We start from the raw sequence: 23,310 nt of genomic DNA, 5'->3' as shown, positions 1-23,310 counted from the left end.
TTTCTTATTAATTATTAGATTTATCAGATTTTTTCCCCCTCTTGAGTCAGTCTAGAGGTTAAGAATTGTCTAGTTGATCAGTGTTTTCAATTTATTATCATACATTTTTTATAATATCCTTCTATAATTTTTTTTTATTTTTTAATGTTTATTTTGAAAGAGAGGGTGCACGCACAAGCATGGGAATGGTGGGGAGGCAGAGAGAGGTTCTCTGGGGCTTGATCCCACGAACCGTGCAATCATGACCTGAACTGAAATCAAGAGTCAAACGTTTAACCAACTGAGCCACCACGGCACCCCAAGCCTGTTCTTTCTTCAGTAAGTTGTCTTGGCATTCTTGTCATGCATCAACTGACTATAGATGTGAGGATTTCCCCCTAAACTCTAAATTCTTTTTCATTGGCTTACATGTCTGTTTTTATGCAAAGTCTTGATTACTGTGCATAAAAAGTTTTGAAATCCATAAGTGAGTCCTCCAACTTTTATTCATTCTCTTTATTGATCTGGGAAGTCTTAATTTCTCCTTTGTTTTTGAAGAATACTTTCACTGGATTTTGAATTCTCTGTTTTCAGTCTTTCAACACATTTTAACATGTCCTCCACCGCTTTCAAGCCTCCAAGATTTCTGATGAGAAATCATTTAATTTGGCAGGGGGTAAGGGGAATCCCCGTAAGGGATGAATCACGTCTCTCTTGTTATTTTCAAGATTCTATTTTTTTTCCTTAAGGTTTATTTATTTTTGAGAGAGAGAGAGAAAGAGAGAGAGAGAGAGCATGAACAGGAGGAGACACAGAATCCTGAAGCAGGCTCCAGGCTCCAAGCTCTCAGCACAGAGCCTGATGCGAGGCTCAAACTCACAAACTGAGATCATGACCTGAGCTGAAGTTGGACACTTAATTGACTGAACCACCCAAGTGCCCTGGGGTTTGTTTTTTTTTTTAATGTTTATTCATTTTTTTTGAGAGAGAGAACACACATACATATGAACTGTGGGATGGACAAAGCAGGAGAGAGAGAGAAAATCCTAAGCAGGCCCCATGCTGTCCGTGCAGAGCTGGACGTGGGGCTTGATCTCACAAACTTTGCGATCATGACTTGAGCCAAAATCAAGAGTCAGATACCTAAACAAATGAGCCACTCAGGTACTCCTCAAGATTCTGTTGTTTGAGTCTTGACGGTTTGATTATAATATATTCAGTCCTATTTGGAGTTTATTTGACTTTGAATTTATTGAGCCTCTTGGATTTGTAGATTATTGTTTTTCATTAAACTTCAGAAGTTTTTAGCTTAATTCTTTTGAAATATTCTTTTTGCCTTTTTTGTCTCCTTCTGTGCAACCATTATGTACTTGCTGGTTGTTTTCATTATTTTTCTTTTGTTCCTCTGATTGGATATTTGATCTATCTTAAAGTTTCCTAATTTTTTCTCCTGGCTGCTCAAGTCTGCTATTGTATCTATCTAGTTTCATATTTCAGTTATCCCTTTCAACTCCAGAATTTTTATTTGGGTAATTTAAATAATTTGTTTCATTTGTTTCTTTAAAAAAAATTTTTTTTTAATGTTTATTTTTGTGAGACAGAGTGTGAGCAGGGAAGGGGCAGAGAGAGGGAGACCGAGAATCCAAAGCAGGCTCCAGGCTCTGAGCTGTCTGCACAGAGCCCGACACGGGGCTGGAACTCATGAACCGTGAGATCATGAGCTGAGCTGAAGTTGGACACTTAACTGACTGAGCCACCAAAGTGCCTCAGTTAATAATTATTTAATTATTTAAGTAATTTGTTTCTTGATAATAGAGACTATATCATCATAATTTATCATTCTCAGGCTTTCCTTTCCTTTAGTTCTTTAGACATGATTTCTTTTAGTTCTTTGAATATACTTAAAGTAGTTTTACCATTTTTGTCTAGGGGCACCTGGTATTCTAACCTGTATTAGTTTTTACCGGTCTGCTGTCAGTCTGAATAGTATTTATTTTTTTACCTCATTGCAGAAAACAAATTTCTCTTAGCTTTTGGTTTCTGCAGTCTTACTACAGTTTGTTAGTGTATGGATTTCTTTTTATCTTTTCTCCTCCATTCTCAGTGTATCTTTACAACTAGAGGAAATACATCTTGTTTTAGTTCCTATAAAACTCTCACAGTCTTTTGCAACTTTAATAGAGGTGTGTTAGACTTTCCTATTTTGTTCTGCATGTCTTTTGACCTGTCTTACCTATTTCCTACTTATGTGTGCCATTCTTTATAGTTTCTTATTTTCTGTCTTTCCAGCTTACTAAATTTCTCTTCTGCATTGTCCAGTTTCATTTCCTTGTATAGTTAATAATGTTTGGTTTTGAATTCACTATTATTGTGGATTGTGTTTTCTCTGAGGGTCCTTTGCTCCCTAGGGTATGAAAGTATCCTCTCAAAATGAGTTTGTGCTTACTTTGTACTGTTCCCCAAGGTCATTACACATAATCAGTCCACTTTATGCTGTCATATTTCATAGTTTATACTTGGATCTCACAAGAACGTAGGAAGGCTTGAGTTTTTGCATTTTCATGAAAGTCGTCCCCCCGCCCCCCATCTAGTGCCCAAGATAGATGGCAAACTTTCATGCCACATCTTCTGGTCAATTTTCTAGTTCCCTTTTCATACGCTTAACAGCGCTTTCAGATCCCCAACTGTGTATAGGATCACAGGTCCAGATCCTGTCTCTTATGGGCCCAAGGCCATATCTCTCTTCTCATGGACATTAAACTGTCAGCCAAGTTAGTAATTTCCTCAGCCAGTGCTATGAATAAGTTCTCCTTTTCTTTCTTTATCATACCCATTTATAAAACCTTTTTGACTTTATCTGTAATTTTTATGTGTTTTAGAATCTGCAGCAACTTAGTCCACAAGTTTGCTCAAAAGAGTTATACTTGTGATTGACTTTATTCCATAAGATTATAAGTATTTCTTGATTAATTTTTGAAATTTGAATTGTTGGGGCATCTGGGTGGCTCAGTTGGCAAAGTGTCCAACTTTGGCTCAGGTCATGATCTTACGATTCGTGGGTTTGAGCCCCTTGTTGGTCTCTGTGCTGACAGCTCAGAGCCTGGAGCCTGCTTCTGATTGTGTGTCTCTTCCTCTCTCTGCCTCTCCCTCACTCGTACTTTGTCTCTCAAAAATAAATAAATGGAAAAAAATTAAAAAAGAAATTTGAATTGTTTTCTTCATTACTAAATATATTTTAGGTTTTTTTAAACTTGAAACACTTGCAGGGTACCTGGGTGGCTCAGTTGGTTAAGCATCCAACTCTTGGTTTTGGCTCAGGACAAGATCTCACAGTTCCTGGGTTTGAGCCCCACATCTGGNCAGGTATAGTATTAGGTTCTTCACATATGTAATGTTATGCAAGTTAAAAATACTGTATGAGGTGTATTACTCCTTTTTAACAGATGAGGAAAATTAAGCCTCAAGGAATTTTTAAATTTTATTTAATTGTTTATTTTTTTAAGAGATGGTACAAGTCGGAGAGAGGAGGCAGGGGGCAGAGGGGAAGAGAGAGAGCGAATCTTAAGCAGGCTTCACCCTCAGGGCTCCATCCCACAACCCTGGGATCATGACCTGAGCTGAAATCAAGAATTGGTACTTCAGTCCATTGAACCACCACGTGCTCCAAGGCTCAAGGGATTTTAAACAATTTGTCAAATGTTACAAAAATATTAGTTGAAGGAGCCAAGTTCATATCCAGGTTTATCAGATTGTACACTTGATGTTATTTTTTCATTTTACCAGTCTAAGCAAGAAAACAATCATGGTAAGTAAGATATATCTTGTAGTAATCCTTTGTTTATCACAGTGTTGTGGTATCCCAAATTAGTAATTTTCCATTGATTTAAGGTTTTTTTTTCTTTAAAGAAAGATTTTTACAGTCTTGGATCCTTCCAGGATAAACTTTTTAGTACTGTTTAAGTAGAAAGAGCAATTTGCTGTTGGTGTTATTCCTTTTATGGGACTTATAGATATGATTGGAGTAAGGAAGTGAGATGATAATTTATCTAAAAAGGACCCTTTTGAGCACTGTAAGTGACAGACTTTTGCTTTTAAATTATAGGAGGAATTTATAATACAGTGGTGTAAAAAACTAGAATTAGTTTTGCATAGGTAGCAAGTTTTTTAGTCAACCACATACACGTAAGAAATACTAGATGGGGGTGCCTGGGTGGCTCAGTCAGTTAGGCATCCAACTTCGGCTCAGGTTATGATCTTGCAGTTCGTGAGTTTGAGCCCTACATCGGGCTCTGTGCTGACAGCTCAGAGCCTGGAGCCTGCTTCGGATTCTGTGTATCCCCGTCTTCTCTGCCCCTCCCCTGCTCATGCTCTGTCTCTTTCTGTCCATAATAACAAATAAATGTTAAAAATTAAAAAAGAAAGAAAGAAAGAAAAAGTACTGGATGGATTAGCGGAATGGGTGATTGTGAACTCTGTCTGAGGAGAATAAACCCAGAGGGGTCTGGTCTACACTGCCCCCTAGCACACCCCCACTTTTTGTATATAAAGTTTTATTGGCACAGCCACAGCCCATTTGTTTACGTACTGTCTGTGGCTGCGTTTATGCTGTAACTGTAGAATTGAGTAGTGACCTGATAGTCTGCAGTGCCCAAAATATTTACTATCCGGCTTAATCTCCAAAAGTTTGCTGACCCTTCCTATAAAGGAAACCCCTGCAAAAATGATTTTACCATTTGATCAAATGATTTGATGCCATGCCAGGTCCAAGGACTCAGAGAAGGTCCTGCAGGACCAGCCAAGAGGGTCTTTGGTTTCATGCAGGATAGAAATTATTTGGGAGCCAGCAGGAGATAAAAGCAGAATTTACTGAAGATATAGGGAGAGCAGATACAGACGGACCGTCCAAAACACTGGGAGAGGAAAGGAGCATGAGTATGGTATGGATTTATCTGAGGTTTGAGGGTTTGTATTGGGGACAGGCATGTGGCATACATGTCCTCTCAGGCGTCCGGGAACCAGGTAGAACAAGGACAGGGTCCCAGTGTCCATCAGAAGTCACTTATTTCTTGAATTTAGTGCCAGTGGTTTAGGTATTACCTGTTGTGCTGGAAGACTCCAAAGAGATCATTAACTTTGTCCCTTGCAAGGAGGACATGCATTGAGGCATATGTAGGGCTGGGGTGCAGGTCCTAGCAAGAATAGAAGCAGGAAAAACAAGGGGAACAAAACAGCTTTTTCTTTGGTGGGTCCCTTTGGTTTCCCTGCCTCAGTTCCATCACCCTAATTTAAAACCCCAACCAAGTTCTTTTCTCTTCGCATTTTAATTTTACCCATTCTATTCAAATATAAAACACATATAGCATCAAATGAAGTTCATTGTGTGACCTCAGGGAGGAAGGGAGGAAACCACATGTGGGAGTGCTAGAAATAAACCTAGTGTCTCTCTTATGGGAAGCAGCAAGTATCTAATAAGAAAAAGGAACTTGTCTGTCCAGTGAGATCTCTGCTGACTTTTTGTACTCTGACCCCATGTTTTTAAAATATGTGGAACTTTAATTCTTTAGGGTTCATTTCCAAATGAATACCATTTTCTCACCAAACTTTTTTTTTTTTTTTACTGTTTCTATAAATATGCGTGCTCCAGTGTTCCTATTGTTTGTTTTTCTTTTGGCCAGCTGTTCAGGTTAAGCTGGGTCATGGAGCACACACTTTTCTAAATCAATCTCAAATCTTCAGGTACCTTCTATGCTTGATTACTTTGACCAGAATATTTTAGTATTTATAGCAGTGCCATGTTAGCATGAATCAAAGTGAATATTTCTCATTTTCATTTTTCTCTGATATCTCAAAAATACTCTTGATATCTCTCATGCTAAATTAGAACATTTGTAAGCCTGTGAGTATGTTAGAACACTCTGACCTCCTCAGTCACCACATAAAGGTATTCAGCCTCTCTCTAGGTCAAGTCTCCTAGGTTGTCTGTATGTAAATCTATCTGGTCTTTGGTAGATTTCACAGTCTTCTACCATCCCCTGAATTTTGGGCAGTTGTCTTTATTGTGAATACATCTAAGTTACATTAATGGGGTTTACTTCCCTTCTAAGAGTGCTAATCAACAGTTCTGTAATGACACTTGGACAGCAGTCTTGGAAGGATTAGGGAAGAAGATGGAAACAGTTGCAAACATTAAGTGAAGGAATTACACTGTCCTCTTTTGGAGGCAAGGGTCTAAGGTACCACTCAGGTTGTGTCGATAAGTCAGAGTAAAGGCCAAGGAAACTTTCTGCATTCTCATTGAGAGTAAGGTTATGGGGCTGCCATCCCCTCTCCTATAGAATTTATACTTTAATTCTTGATTAGTGGGAAGATAACAAATTGCCCCTTGGATCAGAGAGTCTGAGAAAGGAAGGGAAGCATTACCAGTTGTTGTTACAGCCTTTATAAAGTTGAAGGCAAAACGGGCCCATGTAAGATGGTCAGGGCCCTAAGAGTTTGTCCCCAGCTTGACTTCTGTCAAACTGTCTGTCTGACAAGGATGTTTTTTCCTTCCCATTGTGAGAGTTTCATCCTCAAGACACTGAACGCTTTCATCATTGTACGCTTTTGAAGAGGAAGTTGTTGGATTTTCGCCCAGTTTGGCTGCAAGTGAGGTGGGAGGAGAAACAGGAAAGTGAGCCAAAGTGCAGTTACACCACACAGTCTTTACCTCACATGTGTTGTGTCACGATAAGAAGAGGGGTGTTGGGAAACTCCCAAGCTCCAAGCTGCGTTTCTTATTGGAAGGTAACTTTTTAAAAGGAAAAACAAAAACAAAAACAAAAAACAGATGAAAAGCAGTCTGTTGGTATATACCACTGCCAACATGTAGTTTGGTGATTCTGTCCCCAGCCTTATTTTGTTAGAACTAAAGAAAGTGCTTAGAAGAAGCATAAAATAATTGAATTCTTGGATTGTATGGAAATTTAGGGACTGTTTACTAAAACTCAGCTCTTTTATCTGATTATTAGACACGGTAACACATTTCATACATTCTCTCTGTCTCTCTGCGCCACACACACACACACACACACACACACACACACACACACACACACATTTTCGTAAAGTCCTTCAAAGCTATCTGAGTGTCTTTAGGAGAATGACAGAAGTTCTTATATGGCCTGTAGGGCGCTGAATAATCTTTCCAACACTGACAGCTTCTGATCTTCACCTTGCTTTTGTACTTGCCCTTTGTATTTTCCTCGAGCCCTCCTGTCCTTTCTACTTACTGAGCATAACTCTCGACATGTTCTCATGGCAATTCTCATTCATATAGATACCATATGCACCTTGTGCATTTGTGCCTTAGCTGCTCAGTGAGAGCAAGGACTGCTGTTTTTGCTCCTTTTTGTATCATCAGCAGCAAACACAATGCTTGGCACTTAGCCGTACCCATATATTAATTGAGTCCATGAATTCCATCCATTGCATTTTCTGTAGTCCCCTTTTATTTGAATTTCCCATGTATCACATTACATTTTGGAGTTGCTGTAATGGTAATACAGTTTTTACAAAACTGGCAAGATGTTTACAACCAAAAGAAGAAAAGGATAATATTAATATATAAAGAGGTCCTGTGTGTCACTAATGAAAATATTTAAAAACCCTAATGAATAGGGAATGAATGTAAATACCCAGTTCAAAAAACAAATTCTTTTTAAAATGGCTAAAAGAGGTGTACCTGGGTGGTTCAGTTGGTTAAGTGTCCAGCTCTTGATTTCAGCTCAGGTCATGATCTTACAGTTCAAGAGACTGAATCCTGCATTCTCTCTCTCCCTCTCTCTGTCCCTCCCCTCCCCCTCACCACCATATGCACGTGCTCACTTGCTTTTTCTCTTAAAATAAACAAACATTTTTTAAACAATGGCTAAAAGAGACCGGAGGAAATTTTTATTTTCATTAGGGATCATATAAATGAAATTCAAAGCAAAGTGCTACCTATTGATTTAGCAAAAATTATTTTACACAAGAACAGCCCAGGAGGGCTGTTACACAGTTAGTGATTCTAGAGACTGTGTTAGGTTATATTGAGAGTTTTAGAGCCACAGACTTATTTTAAGTCTTAGATCTTAGTTAAATGTGTGACCTTTTGCAATTTACTTTTGTTTCTTATTTGTAAAATTGGGATCTTACCTTACAAGTATTTTTATTATTAAATTTGTCTATTCATTCAAAAATATTTTTGAGTGCCTACTTTGTGCCAGGCACATTCCCAGACACTCGGGATATAGCAGGGAGCAAAACATCTCTGGTAGGACTTCCATTTTAGTGGTAGAGAGAGAGAGATTGTAAACAAACACATAAGATGTATAAGATGTTTGGATAGTGTTGAGGGCTATAGAGGAAATAAAGCAGAGAAGAGATAGTAAGCATTGTGTCACAGTGTTGAAATTTTAAATAGGATGATCAGGAATTTCTCACTGAGACCGTAACATTTCATCAAAGATCTCAAAGAGGTGAATCATGTTGATGCCTTGGGGAAAGATGTTCTAGGCAGAGAAAATAACACATATAAAGGAATGAGGGAATATTGTGCCCAATATGCTTGAGGCATTGCAAGGAAGCTAGTGTAGTAGGGATAAAGGGGACAAGAGGGAGGATTCTAGTAGAGGTGAAGGGAGACCAGATTGAAGGCTGGCTTTGTGAGCTAGGCAAACATGTTGGCTTTCACCTTAAGGTGGGAAGCCATTGCAGAAACTTTGATGGGAAGCAGTGACATAATATGCATACTTTTAAAATGGATTATATGGGGTGCCTGGGTGGCTCAGTCGGTTAGGCGTCCGACTTCGGTTCAGGTCGTGATCTCACGGTTCGTGGTTTGAGCCCTGCGTTGGGCTCTGTGCTGACAGCTGGCTCAGAGCCTGGAGGCTGCTTCAGATTCTGTGTCTTCGTCTCTCTCTGACCCTCCCCTGCTCACGTTGTCTCTCTCTCTCAGAAATAAATAAAACATTAAAAAAATTTTTTAATGGATTATATTGCTGTTGCATTTATTTTTTTTAATGTTTATTCAGTTTTGAGAGAAACAGAGAGCATGAATGGGTGAGTGACCAAGAGAGAGGAGGACAATAGAATCCGAAGCAGACTCCAGGATCTGAGCTGTCAGCACAGAGCCCGATGTGGGGCTAGAACTCAAGAATCACGAGACCATGACCTGAGCTGAAGTCAGGCGCTTAACCGACTGAGCCACCCAGGCACACCTATATTGCTGTTGCATTTAAAACATACTATGTTGTGGAAGCAGACTAATAAGGAAACTTGAATAATGAATAAGGGTTAATGGTGGCTTGGTCTAGGGTAGGAGCAGAAGGAAGAGTGGAGGTAGAGAAGTACTTAAAATTACACATTTTCGAGATAGGTGAATGCTGGGCATGAGATAAAGAGTCAAAGTTGACCTTAAGGTTGTGAGCTTGAACAACTGGAAGGATGGAGTTGCCATTCATTAAGCAAGGTAATGTGTCAAGTGCCCAGCGCACTGTGTGGCACCTGTTAATGTGCTCCATAAAGGGTGGTTCCTTTCTCCAAAATTTAGAGTAAAAATTAAAGACTTTTTTTAAAAAAGTTTTTAAAAATTCATTTAAGTAATCTCTTTATCCCACGTGGAACTAGAACTTATGACCCTGAGATCAAGAATTGCACACTCTTCTGACGGAATCAGCCAGGTGCCCTGAAAACCCTTTTTCTTTTATCTGATATGCTTCTGTCCATCTACACAAACAAATAGTATATTTACCAGAATAAATAGATAACAAAGTATACATTTAGCTAATACGTTGGAGTTCTGGCAAATTATTCCATCTGTTGGCCAAGAGATTTACTCCCTAACAGAAAATAGAACTTGTATTTTTCCATATGACAATAATACAAAAAAGGCCAAGGTATCAATAGTAGTAAAACTTTTAAAAAATCAAAGGAGAAACTTCCTCTGTTAATGTTTCATTTTATAGATAACATACACATGTGACTATGCCCATTTTTCCCCCCTTTTCAGGATGCTGCCTTATGGCTGTTTAGCAACAGGAGACCGATCTGGCCTCATTGAAGTTGTGAGCACCTCTGAAACAATTGCTGACATTCAGCTGAACAGTAGCAATGTGGCTGCGGCAGCAGCCTTCAACAAAGACGCCCTTCTGAACTGGCTTAAAGAATACAACTCTGGGTCAGTTTGTTTATCATTCTTCCAAACAAACAAACAGCCAAACACATCAGTGTTCTTCCAAGTAGAATTGACAGTGTCCTAGAGGAAATGTTAGGGTTATTTATTGCTTTCTTTCCGGTCAGACCAGTGACAAATAAGCCTTCCTAAAGTCTCCCTAAAGATGGTTAGCATTAAATTCTACTTTATCTCGATCAAATTTCAGAGCCTTGTAGTAATTACAATCTTAGAATTTACCATTTCTGAAAATAACTTTTAAATGTGTCAATTTCTGTAATTATGTGAATGTGTGAACTTAGGTAAGTTTTCAGAGGATTTTTACAATAGAAGTAAATGAGTTTGTAACTGATCTTTCCAGATTAAAAAATACAATGCTATATGGAAACCAACCTGACAATAAACTATTTGTAAAAAAAAAAAAAAAAAATACAATGCTAGGAATTGTGTTATAAATGGTTACTATGTTGGAAAAGTCCTGATCATAGACAGTTAAAGAATTTCACAGTAAAGGAAAAACACTATAAATATTTTTGGCTAAAGACTTAAAAGGCGAACTTAAATTTTATCATTGCAAACGCCAAGGGTTCGTATGTGAGAATTAGTTTTCACATTTTGATCTTACGACCTTGTCTCTAAAGGATCTATATTACTAACTTCTAATTTGAGTCAGTGACTTAAGCTATTGAAACTGTAATACCTCCCTCTTAAATATGGAATTCTAGTGTTAGGTCAAAACTGACCAAAAAAATACTCTAAAGCCCAGCATTATTCAGCAACGCTGATGGGGTGACCTCATAGAATTCTTCATGTGAACCCACCCCCAAGCCCAGGGCAGCACAGCAGTTTGAATGGCTGGTTCCTGCTGACTCCTGTCTGCCCTGCTCCTGTGGTCGCCCTCCTTCTCCTGGCTTGACTCATAGGGTTTTGGAGGCTCTGTGTTGCCTTTCTCTTCACAATTAAAAAGGAAACAAGTGTAAATTGGGTCTCATCCCATACTTTTAGAGACTTAAAACCTTTGTTGCTGCTGCTGCTTTTTTTTTTCTTTCCCTCTCTCTCTTATTCAGGGATGACCTAGATCGAGCCATTGAAGAGTTTACCTTGTCCTGTGCCGGCTACTGTGTAGCTTCTTACGTCCTTGGGATTGGTGATAGACATAGTGACAACATCATGGTCAAAAAAACCGGCCAGGTGAGCTGCTCCCCAGAGTCTGCCAAAGGTCTTGGTGATGCTATTACTTATATACAGCACAGTCTCTTGTGAGATTCAGGCAGGTTCTTTGGTGATTCTTGGTGTTATGTCTTTGTGCTTTCCTTTTATTTCTCCATCCCTTGTTTCACATACCATCTGCTTCATATATTCATTGGTTTATTTGCTTAAAGTTAGGTGATAAGCACTTGTTTAATGTTTGAAAAATAATTGCAGTTTTCGGAATGACCCTATTCTTTCAATATAAGATCTGGGGAAGAATTAATGATAGTGGCATAGGACGCTAAGCCAAAAAAAGCTTTGTCAAGGAAAAATATGGGCAAAAAAGAAAAGGTAGTCATAGTATATACCATTTCTCCCTGGCTTAGCTTTGAAATGTATTTAAATAGCCTGAAATTGTGATATAATGTGCCTCGTTGTATAGCACTGCATCAGCACAAAGTACTAAATCTTTACCTTGCATAATAAAAATAGAAATTCAAAATTAGGAAGTAAAAAAATAAGTGTGAACATACCACTTTTAAAAATGTAGGAAAATCACATGAAGGAGTGGGGAGAAATTACCTCCAGGTGGTAGCACTCAAGTTGTTGAAGGGGCTGCTGGGGCCAGAATGTCCTCTTTTTTTGTTTCTGTATATAGAAATATTGACTGAAATAGTTTGATATGTACAACTATTTGACTTTTTAAAACCAGACATGTTTATTATTTGGATGTGTTTTTCTTTTTAAAGATTTGTGTTTCCCACTGGGTAAATGTAGTTTAATATCAGGTCCAGGTTATTATTAAGAATAAAAGATCTGTGTGTGTTAGAAACACTCTTCCCAAGTGACCTATAGCCCTTGAAAAGAGAGAAGGGCTCATGAATATTTTGTAATGTGTATAATTGTTAAATCACTATGTTGTATACCTGAAACTAATATAATATTGTTTATCAACTATGTGTCAATGAAAAGAGAGAGAAAAGGGCCCATCTGAGGATCAGTGTACTATTGGGGGTCTAGGACTGCTGAGATCTTGCCTTTCTATTTGAAACCAGAGAAACAAAGGAAATTAAATCCAATTTGTTTTCCAGCTCTTCCACATTGACTTTGGACATATACTTGGAAATTTCAAGTCTAAATTTGGCATTAAAAGGGAACGAGTGCCTTTTATTCTTACCTATGATTTCATTCATGTGATTCAACAGGGAAAAACAGGAAATACAGAAAAATTTGGCCGGTGAGTATTGCCCTCATGTCAAGGGTAAACATATCTGACATTTTCTCATCTGACTGGCTAGACTAGCATTTCTTAGCTGAGGTATATTTAGATTGGGGAAACAGACTGCTACCCAGAGGCTTGGGGGGAATTTGCCTGTCAGACCCATATTCTAGTGCAGAGAGGGGAAATAGAATCTAGAAGTTTGAAATAAGTTACTGTGTTTTATTCCAATAGTGTAACGCTTTTTACCTGTCTTAGAGGATTCTCTGAAACTGTTAGGACATGTCATAGTAAGAAACTGAGAGGGATAGCCATTTTGCTCTCATTCTAAGGGAGCCAGAGCTTAGGACTTTGTAATCTCTGATCTGGTCCTCACTACTTGTATGTTTCTTCTTTGTTTCTTCATTTTAAAATAGGGACATAGGGTGACTGGGTGGCTTAGTCAGTTAAATGTCCAACTCTTGATTTTGGCTCAGGTCATGATCTCACAGTGGTGAGATTGAGCCCCACGTCGGGCTCCTTGCTGTCAGCGGATTCTCTCTTCCTCTCTGCTCCTCTCTCTCTCTCTCTCTCTCTCACACACACACACACACACACACACAAATATAAATAAAATAGAGACCAATAAATTTTAGGATTATTATAATTAGAGTTTAGTTATATGATGTGACCAACTCATACTGTATGCTTGCCAGATGACTCTATTATCATTTCTAGTTCTGCCTGAGTTTCTGCAGAATATATTTTTGGGTTCATTTTTCTTTTTGGCAGAATTAGGGAGATAGCATCGGATGGTCCTCTTGAGTAATTGTCTTTAAGGAGAGAGAGAGGGAAGGCAAGATGATAGGGAGGTATAGTGCAGAACCATTCTTACTGATTTGGGGAAAATCAAATTAGTCTCTGGAGTTAGACTACAAATCTAGAGTCTAGAAATATGATCAGAGATCCTCACAGGATATAATTACCACTTGTTTTATAACTAGCTTTTAGGTCTCATAGAATTAAAAAGCACAGGGTAAGTGTTATATAGCCTTTTATTAGAATTTCAGTCTAGTTGTATTTTTGAAAAGATATGTGTGATTTAAGACATTCGATGTAAATTTTATTCTTGCACCAATGTTCAAAGAATTTTAAAAATCAGAAATGAACCTTTAGTAGAAATTTTCCAGCTGTTATGGAAAGTCTAGATATGCCTTCCTTGTTTTCCTTTGTGAAATTTGCTCTCTCTCCTCTAACATCATGTTCTTGTGATTTGTTGTACCAACTCAAGTTTCCGCCAGTGTTGTGAGGATGCATATCTGATTTTACGACGTCACGGGAATCTCTTCATCACTCTTTTTGCACTGATGTTGACTGCAGGGCTTCCTGAGCTCACATCAGTCAAGGATATACAGTATCTTAAGGTACAAACCTCTTTTCTTTGTATATTGGACTTTTTAGTCATGAAGCTCCGCTCTACCTGCCTATTTCATTATGATGTTCAAAGGGAATGGAACAGAGCCATTTCCTGTGAAACTGTTCCTGCCCAGGAGTGGTAGTGACAAGCAGCTGAGTAATTCTCTTGTGACAACATGAGGCACATAGCTTCGTGATGGCTGGGGAGACATGGCCGAGATTTCAGCATTTGCTTGTCACTGTGGAGAATGTAAACAATCAGATTTTTTTCCTTTCATTTTTAGGACTCTCTTGCCTTAGGGAAGAGTGAAGAAGAAGCCCTCAAGCAATTTAAGCAAAAATTTGATGAGGCACTCAGGGAAAGCTGGACTACTAAAGTGAACTGGATGGCCCACACAGTTCGGAAAGACTACAGATCTTAATGATCAGCCTTTGCTTCTAATGTATTTGTTGGTTTTGTTTAGTTCTCATTTTGCACTTGCACTAAATTGAACGTGACCCTGCCAGAGATGTTTTAAAGGGAATGAAATCCTAGAACTCAGTTAAATTAAGAACAAGGCATCCCACAGAACCTAATCTGAACAATCCCTGATGACCACCCTCTGCTTTATTGAATGCTTTCAAGATTCATCATGAAAACTCTCAACATTATGGATAATCATTTCCTGCTGACTTTGCACGCTGAGGAATGCTACTAGAGATTGTTTTCTGTCTTCTTCTTCTTTTTTTTTTAAGTATTTGGTACTTTTCCAGAAAGGTGTAAATACTTCTTTTTGTATTGTGACCAAGTGTTATCACTCAGCCAACTTATCCACACCTGGGCACTGGTAGTTGTTCTTATTTTCCAAATGAGGTTTAAAAGAAAGTTATCTTTCTTCCCCTTTTTAAATTGTGTAAACTAAAAATTATAACATAATTTGAAATTATGGGGTTTTTTTTCAAAAAAATCTTTAAATCTATGGAAACATTAATTCTTTTGTTGATATTTATCATGACAGCATCATTTCTACCAGACTTGCTGAAGACCTGGTGAGGCAAATATAATATATATGCTGCATATATATTTATAAATTTCTAGTGGAAGTTCTATATAAAAAGACATTTCTTTTTTTTCAGTCTTTGTTTTAAAAAAGTTTTACAAAAAGCAGAGCTTTTTCCTAAGTTACTTTTTTAAGTTAACTATGTGATCCAGTTCTTCCAGTTGCTTCTGTAATGAGGCACATACTACTTTCAGTTTTTACATGGTATCTATGAAAGAGTTCACTTCATAGACCATAATACTTGAGCAAATGCATCCAAAACAGAAAGCAGATGAAAAGGAAACTATTTATGGAATCATCTTCAGACCTAAAATTCAGTATTTTAGTAAAATGCCAGCTGTTCTTACTGTATTTATTAAAACTTGTAATAATGTGATTTTTCAAGGATATTAGCTCAAATTGAAATGGTTTCATGCCACAAGGAAATTCTTTAATTTATTTGTTGAGGTACCATATCTTTAGGGTGCTAGATGGCAAATAATGTTAATATGTGCAATAAGAACTACTGGTTTGAATGTGTAAATGGATGCTCTTTCTGAGTACTGGCAATATCCAGCAAAACTACTGCTTTTTCTCCAAAGACTTTTGGGAGCTCTCAATCCTCAGTGACATGAGAAAGAGAATTGATTATTTGCCCTGTGACTGAGTTTTCTATAGGAATTTTATTAAAGATTGTTTAATTTTGTTGTCCTCCATGTTCTCAGTCAAATAAATGGGTGAGGTGGTTTCAGCTGCTCTTGGGATTTGTGGGCGGCTTCTTTACGAACAGCACAGGCCTTTAGATCTTGGCATTGGGACTCTACTCATCAAGTCAGTAGACAGATCAGTCTGAGGAGAGGCTGAGGCTCATGGTCTCTTCTCTGACTTCTTCCTCTGCTTCCCAGCCCCAGCAGGCAGTGTGGGAGGCCTCTTGGACCTTGGTTGGTGCCTGAGGCTCATCAAGTTTCCATACCTTCGTGAGGTACCCTGAGGTTGGGCAAATGCCCTTTCAGTTATTCAGTACCTAAGCCAAGGTTAGACTATAGCCACTTTGTAGCTCTCTTCCATGGGGCACATATTCAGAGGAAGTCATAGATTCTTAAAATTAAGTCAGCCAAGGATGGAGATTGATGTCTAAACTGACCAGGGCTGGTCCATACTCAGTAAATTCCAGGAATAGGGCTGTGGGAGGATAGATTTGTTCAAGGCTCTTTGTCCAGTAGCAGTCTACCATTACATGCCCTAGGTCGCAGGTCAGGAGTTTGGAGACTGGTGAACATCACCAGTTGGAAGTGTGCTCCACTGTTTCCAGAGAGTTCTCCTCAGCCTATATGGAAGCTTGGTTTAAAAAAAACTTATATATATGTGCCAGATCAATGAATGTGTCAAGAGTAAGAAAGAGAAATGAACCACCCAGTTCATTGAATGAACCACTCAGTGCTGGGCCTGAGTCCAAGATGGCTCTGGACTCCCCTCCACAGTCTCTGCCCCTCAAAGATAGCCAGGACACTGTGACATGTAGCCCTCTGTAGCTGCTGACCACTCCTAACAGGTGCTCCCCACATACTTCCTGAACTGCATATTTCTGATTCTCAGGGGCACTGGCAGAGCCAAACAGGGGAGGTGGAAGGCAGAGGATAGCAAACCAAGAAGTCTGGGCTGCAGGGTCAGCTTGTTGCATGGGGGCTGGTTAACCAGTACCTTGCCTGTTAAGTGCTCTGGTCAACAATAAATCTTAGCCCAAAACTCTTGGCTCCTTGTCTTTTGGTCCTTTCCTAAGTTTATCCAAAACAGTGTTTTGGGAAACCCTATACATTTCCATACCTGAGGACAGCATCTGTGTCTGCCTGGGTCTGGGAAGACAAAGGATGGCTTTGTTGAACAATTTCTGAGTATTAACCTAGTATGTCTATAAGCAGACTGTGGGCTGTAGAGACCAATACTTGTAATTCAGCTCTGACTCTGTGACCCTTGAGTAAGGTATTTTCTCAGGATCTGAGCTTCCAAGTTTGTAAAATGGGACTGAAAATAACTGCCCTACTCACTCCTGTGTGGTCACCGGTGAGAAGTTAGTTTAAGACTGTGAATGGGAACATATGCCGCGTCCCATTTTAGAGGCAAACTCATTCCTTTCCCTCCTTCTACCACTTGAAGGCCACTAAGGGGAGGAATCTCAGAGAAGGAAAGCCCCTTCCAGAGCTNCCCCGCCCCCAGTGTATTCTCAGTCTAGCCTTGTCCAGCTCCGCAGGCCTATCAGCACCAGATGAGTCAGGCAGCCTGTAATGCAGTGGTCACTGGTCTGCAGAAAGGTGAAAAACCTGGTCCATGGGGAGGAGAGTAGGGAGGTACCTGCCATGTGACCTTAACTGTGGGGTTGGGGCAGCTTTTAAAAAGGAGGGGACGAGGGCTGAGGTCTCTTGGAACAGAGGGCATCTGAGCTGAGTCTTCAAGGACAGACAGAAGCTAGGTGAAGGGGCAATAGGTGAGACTGAGCAGGAAGGTACAGCATGTTACAATGGCCTGGAGGGGTAGAAAAGCAGGATCCATGGGTGCTGACAGGCTCAGTACCTGTTTCTTTGCCCCTGCCTCTTCCCCTTCCTCCACTGCAGAACACTCTACTTCTCCAGCTTCAGCTAGGGTCTAAACAGTCATGCTGTCCTGGAGCTTCCTCCTCTTTCAGTATCTGTGGCAGTTTTACCCTCTTGTCGGATTACTGGAAAAGTGTCTGGTATCACCGTCTGGGTTATTCCTGCTCTAAAATGTATAACTAATGGAGTTTTGGAACTCACTTTTGACCCACTTTTAATAAAGCCCAGGTTTAACACTCAGAAAAGTCTGCCCTTTGAAACTCCCTGCTTTTCTCTTTCTTTATTGTGAGAAATGGCACGTAAAGTATATAAAACAATAAGGCTTATAAATAGCATTAGTGTATGATAGAGCAGACACCCAGATAGCCATCACATAACTCAAGAAAGAACATTACCAACACTTCAGAAGCCCTACCAGTCCCCCTTCCTGGTCAGGACCTCCTCCCCTCTGACAGGGTAATCACTGTCTCTTGTTTGCTGGCAATCATCTTATTTCCTTACTTTATAGTTAATGCTGCCTCCTTAGTGGGTTGGGCTTCTTTTGCTCAACATTATGTTTTTAAGATTCAGCCAAGTGGTGGCATAATTCATTATCACTGCACAACATTCCATCTTAGGGATATCCTGTAACATATATCCTTTCTACTGTTGGGACACACAAAGGTGGTTTCTAGTTTGAGGCCATTACAAGTAAATAATGCTGCTATGATAATTACAATTTATCTGCTGATTCACAGATGTATATATTTGGATGTATATACTTAAGAAAATTAATTAGTCATAGGATTATGCCTATCTTTGTTTTGACTAAGTAATGCTAAAATAAGTGGCGTGCCAACCCATTCTCCCTCCAATACTTAATTCTTATTGGTCCACATTCTCACCAGTATTCAGTTAGCCATTTTTTTCACTTAAAAATTTTAGTCATTCTGATGTGTGAGGTGAAATATTTTGCATTCCCTGATTGGTTATGAGATTAAATTGCTTTTTAATATTCTTGTTCATTGGGTTTTCTCCTTTGTGAAGTGCCTGCTTAAGTCCTTTGTCCATTTATTAATTTTAGATACCTACCATTTGAGTTTTTGTTTGTTCTAAGTTTTTTTTTTTTAATTTTGGTTTTTGTTTTTTGTTATGTGAAATTTTGTGTGTATTTCATATACAAGCCTTTTGCCAGCCACATGTGTTGAAAATTTCTTTTCCACTCAGTGTGACATTCTCATTCTCTTAATGTTTCTTCTCAAATTAAGCTATGATCTTAATTTTAATGTAAAATTTATTATTTTCCCTTATGATTATATATCCTTTGTATAGTATTTAATACATTTTTCCTTCCCATTAGGCCATGAAGATATTCTCCTGGATTATCCTTTAAAAGCCTTTTTAAAAACCTATTCCATTTAGGTCTATAATGTACCTAGAATTGCTTTTTATATATAGTGTGAAGTGTTTTTTCTATATGGGCACCAAGTTGTTCTAGTTTCTTTTATTGGGATCCTTTCCTCACTGTTCCACAGATCCACTTTTGTCATAACCCAAGTGTCAGTATGTGCAGGAGTCTGCTGTTGGACTCTAGAAGATATCCAGTAGCTTTCATCTCCCTGTTTTTACTTTTTAATCTTATTTATCAAATTCATACATAGCATGTGGTGCCTGCTAGGCATGCATCTAAACTGTATATGTTTAAACTTTATAACAACCTTCTGTATAGGTACAGGTGTTCTTCCCTGCTTCCCACAGATGAGAAAACTGAGGCACAGAAGGTTAGGTCATTTGTCCATAGTCACAAAGTAGGAGCCAGTATTCAAACTCAGAGAATCTTTCTAAAGTATCCATGCTCTTTCCTCACAGTTATCAGTGATGCCTCAATTCACATTTCAGAATCTGCTTGAGATCTACAAAAAGAAACCTATGGAAATTTTGAAAGCCATTGCATTAAATTATAGATTAGTTTGAGGCAAATTCATATCTTCAGAATGTTGACTCTTCCAATGTATGACAATGGCGTATCCTTCATTTAGATCCTCTTTATGTCCACGTTGATTTATAGTTTTCTATGTAAAGTCTTATATGTCTTTTGTTAGATTTCTGGGTAAGTGATTTTAAGTTTCATTGTTGCTAGTCTGTAGCAATGGTTTTCCAAGTGTGGACCCCTGACTAGGAGCATTTGCATTGCCTGGGAGCTGCTTACAAATTCTTGAGGACTTCCTCTCCCCCCACAAGACCTACTGAATCAGAACCTCTGGAGACTGGAGATGGAATCCAGCAACCTGTATTTTATGTATTTTGAGAGAGAGAGAGAGAGAGAAGGAGGGGCAGAGAGAAGGTGAGAGAGAATCCCAAGCAGGTTCCACGCTGTTGGTACACAGAGCCCAACGTGGGGCTCGATCTCACAAATGGTGGGACCATGACCTGAGCCGAAATCAAGAGTAAGATGCTTAACCAACTGAGCCACGCAGGCACCACCGAGCAACCTGTATTTTAATAAAGTTTTAACAAGTTTCAGAGCAATCAGACATACAATTGATGTTTGCATTTAGCAGACATACTAATCATTCTTACTAATCCTATTTGTAGAATTTATTTTGAGTTTGCATATATGATCTGCAAATAAAGTTTTATTTCTTCCTTTCAATTCCCTTCAACATTTTTTTCTTGACCTTCTGCACTGTTTAGACATTGCTATAAAATGTTGAATAGAAGCAATATTTACTCTTTTTTACTGATCACGAAGGGAAAGTTTTCAATATTAAGTATGGTTTAGGCTCTGGAATCTGGATCTTTTACCAGATTAATGAAGCATGCTTCAGTTCCCAAGAGATTTTTTTAATCATGAAAGGATGCTGAGTTTATCAAGTTATTATTTTGCTAAGGCTTTTCTTATTAGATAAATTATATCAATTGGTGTTCACATTTTAAACGAAAGTTTACATTACTGGAATGAACCCAACTTGATTGTGATGTATTTTTTTAATATATTGCAGGATTTGACTTGCCAATATTTCATTTGGAATTTTAACATCTATTTTATCAATGGGATTGGCCCATAAATTTTTTTTAAGGTCTGTGTCAGGTTTTATTACCAAGGCCTATGACCTTATAACACAGGTAAGATTGGCATTATTTCTTACTTAAAAATCTAATAGAATTTTGGCAGTGACATATATCAGGTATTTTCTTGGAAGTATGGATTTCATTAATAGAGTAATATTCATACTTTTATTGTATCCATTTTAAAGAGTTGTAATTTCTAGGAATGTGTCCATCTACATTTAAAATTTTATTTCTATATAGTAATTGATGTGTTAGGAGTTTTTTAATGTTGCAGGATTTATATTGAGGCCCTCTTTTCATTTTTGGTATTGGTCAATGCCTCCTTTGTTTTCTTAATTCGCCTTACAGAGGTTTTTCAATTGTACTGGTCCTTACAAAGAATTAGTTTTTGGCTCTTTTGATTCTCTAATGTGTCTTTGTGTTCTGCATTTCCTTTCATCCCTATTCTTTCCTTCTACTTTATTTGGTCTTATAATAACAAATTTTATCTGCATCCCATAAGTTCTGAGATGAAGTCTTTGTATCACCTTTCAGTAAAAAAGTATTTTCTAATCTCCATTTTTCTTTCTGTGTGACTTGCTGATGATTATTTAGAGGTATTTTCCTCTTCCAAATACATGTGGATTTTCTCAGCATTTTATTGTTGATTTCTAGATTGATTAATGGAATTCGGAGAACCTAACATTTCAGTTTTTTCAAATTTGTGAGGCTTGTTTTTATGACACAATATGGTCAAGTGTTATGAATGTTCAGTGTACATGTGAGAAAACCCATATTCTGCAATTAAGTATTCTGTATACATTCATTAGATCAAATCTGCTGCGTTGTTTAAATCTGTATTTTCACTGAGTTTTTGCCAAATATTTATGAGAGAGATAAGTTAAAATATCCCACTATGATTTTGGATTTGCCTGTTCTAGTTATGTCAATTTTTATAGGATTTGAGGCAGTATTATTAGGTGCTTACAAGTTAGAGTTCATTTATATACCTGGTGAATTGAACTGTTTAAAAAATTGCTTTAAAGTGTCCTCTGGGGTGCCTGAGTGGCTCAGTAGGTTGAGTGTCCGACTCCAGCTCAGGTCATGATCTCATGGCTTGTGATTTCAAGCCCCACATTGGGCTCCGCTGACAGCTCAGAGCCTGGAGCCTGCTTTTGATTCTGTGTTTCCCTCTGTCTCTCTACCCTCCCCCTGTCACGTTCTGTCTCTCTCTCTCTTTCAACAATGAATAAAGGTTAAAGTGTCCTCTGTGTTTTTGGTAATGCTTTTCTGCCTTAATGTTTACTTTAATTGATATTAATATAGTTATGTCAGCTTTCATTTGGCTAGTGGTTGCGTGGTGTGTTTTTTCTTTAAACCATTTATAATCCTTATAAATGTTTCCCTTTTTTTTTTTTTTTTTAGAGAGAGAAAGAACACAAGCACAGCAGGGGAAAGGGAGAGAGAGGGAGAGAGCGGGAGAGAGCGAGGATCCCAAGCAGGCTCTGCACTGTCAGCACAAAGCCCAATGTGTTACTTGAACTCACAGACCAGTAACATCATGAATTGAGCTGAAATCAGGAGTCAGATACTTAGCCAACTGCGCCACCCAGGCGCCCCTTAAATGTTTATCTTGTAAATAGCATGTAGTTTTGTTCTTTATTTTTACAAAATACATTTAATACTCCTTATCTGTTAAACATTTACATTTATGTTTAACGTAATTGTAAATATATTTGGAGTTAAGTGAATCATCTTACTATGTAGTTTTATTTTTTCTACCTTTTCTTTCTTTGTGTTATTTTCTCCATGATTTTCTTCCCAATTTTTTTTAGTTTTTATTTTTTTAAAGTTTATTTATTTTTGACAGAGCATGCAAGCAGGGGAGGGGCAGAGAGAGGAGAACAGGGAGGGAGAATCCCAAGCAGGCTCCACACTATCTATGTGGGGCTCGAACCCATGAACCACGAGATCATGACCTGAGCTGAAATCAAGGGCTGGACGCTTAACTGACTGAACCACACAGGTGCCCCTCCAGTTTTTTGATTTCGTTTTGTTTTGTTTTGTTTTTTAATGTTTATTTATTTATTTTGAGAGAGAGAGAGAAAGTGCAGGAGCAGGGGAGGGGCAGAAAGAGGGAGAGAGAATTTCAAGCAGGCTCCATGCTGTCAGCTTGGAGCCTGACACGGGGCCTGATTCCACCAACCATGAAATCATGACCTGGGCCCAAATCAAGAATTGGACACTTAAACAGCTGAGCCACCCAGGTGCCCCAATTTTCTTTCCAGTATTAATGGAATTGTAAAATATTTTTTCTGTTAATTTGGAAATCACACTCTTTTACCATTCTTTTATTGATTAAACTAGGATACAACTTGCATAATAGACTTATCCTTGTCGAATGTTACTTGGTACTTTTATCATCTTCTCAGACAATGCAAGTACATCCGTTTTCCTCTCTCACATTCTGTATGATATTGTTGTTGGATTTCAATTATATGTCATTGTTATACCTCACAGAAAATATTATTTTACATAGCCACTGTTCACTGACAGCATGGAGCCTGATTAGGATTCTCTCTGCCCCTCTCTCTTCTGCCCCTCTCCTACTCACACATGCTCGCTCGCTCGCTCTCAAAATAAACAAACATTTTTTTTTAAAGGTAACATTTTAATATGTTTTTTTCCTACTAAGTACTT

The 23,310-nt window shown here is 38.4% G+C and overlaps 1 protein-coding gene across 1 annotated transcript in view; it reads left to right on the top strand.

The window, feature by feature from the left end:
- The window catches only part of PIK3CB (phosphatidylinositol-4,5-bisphosphate 3-kinase catalytic subunit beta), a 161,740-nt gene extending 146,037 nt beyond the window's left edge, over positions 1 to 15,703 (top strand). The window contains exons 20-24 of the mRNA XM_077756682.1: positions 10,007 to 10,174; positions 11,236 to 11,359; positions 12,451 to 12,596; positions 13,849 to 13,981; positions 14,258 to 15,703. Of these exons, the coding sequence (XP_077612808.1) occupies positions 10,007 to 10,174; positions 11,236 to 11,359; positions 12,451 to 12,596; positions 13,849 to 13,981; positions 14,258 to 14,395 (709 nt within the window). The 3' untranslated portion in view covers positions 14,396 to 15,703. The remainder of the gene's footprint in view (positions 1 to 10,006; positions 10,175 to 11,235; positions 11,360 to 12,450; positions 12,597 to 13,848; positions 13,982 to 14,257) is intronic.
- Positions 15,704 to 23,310: the final 7,607 nt, after the last annotated feature.

Source organism: Crocuta crocuta, unplaced genomic scaffold (assembly GCF_008692635.1).
Source record: "Crocuta crocuta isolate KB4526 unplaced genomic scaffold, BGI_CrCroc_1.0 scaffold337, whole genome shotgun sequence".
Classification (NCBI taxonomy): domain Eukaryota; kingdom Metazoa; phylum Chordata; class Mammalia; order Carnivora; family Hyaenidae; genus Crocuta; species Crocuta crocuta.
This window is presented reverse-complemented; position numbering and strand designations above follow the sequence as displayed.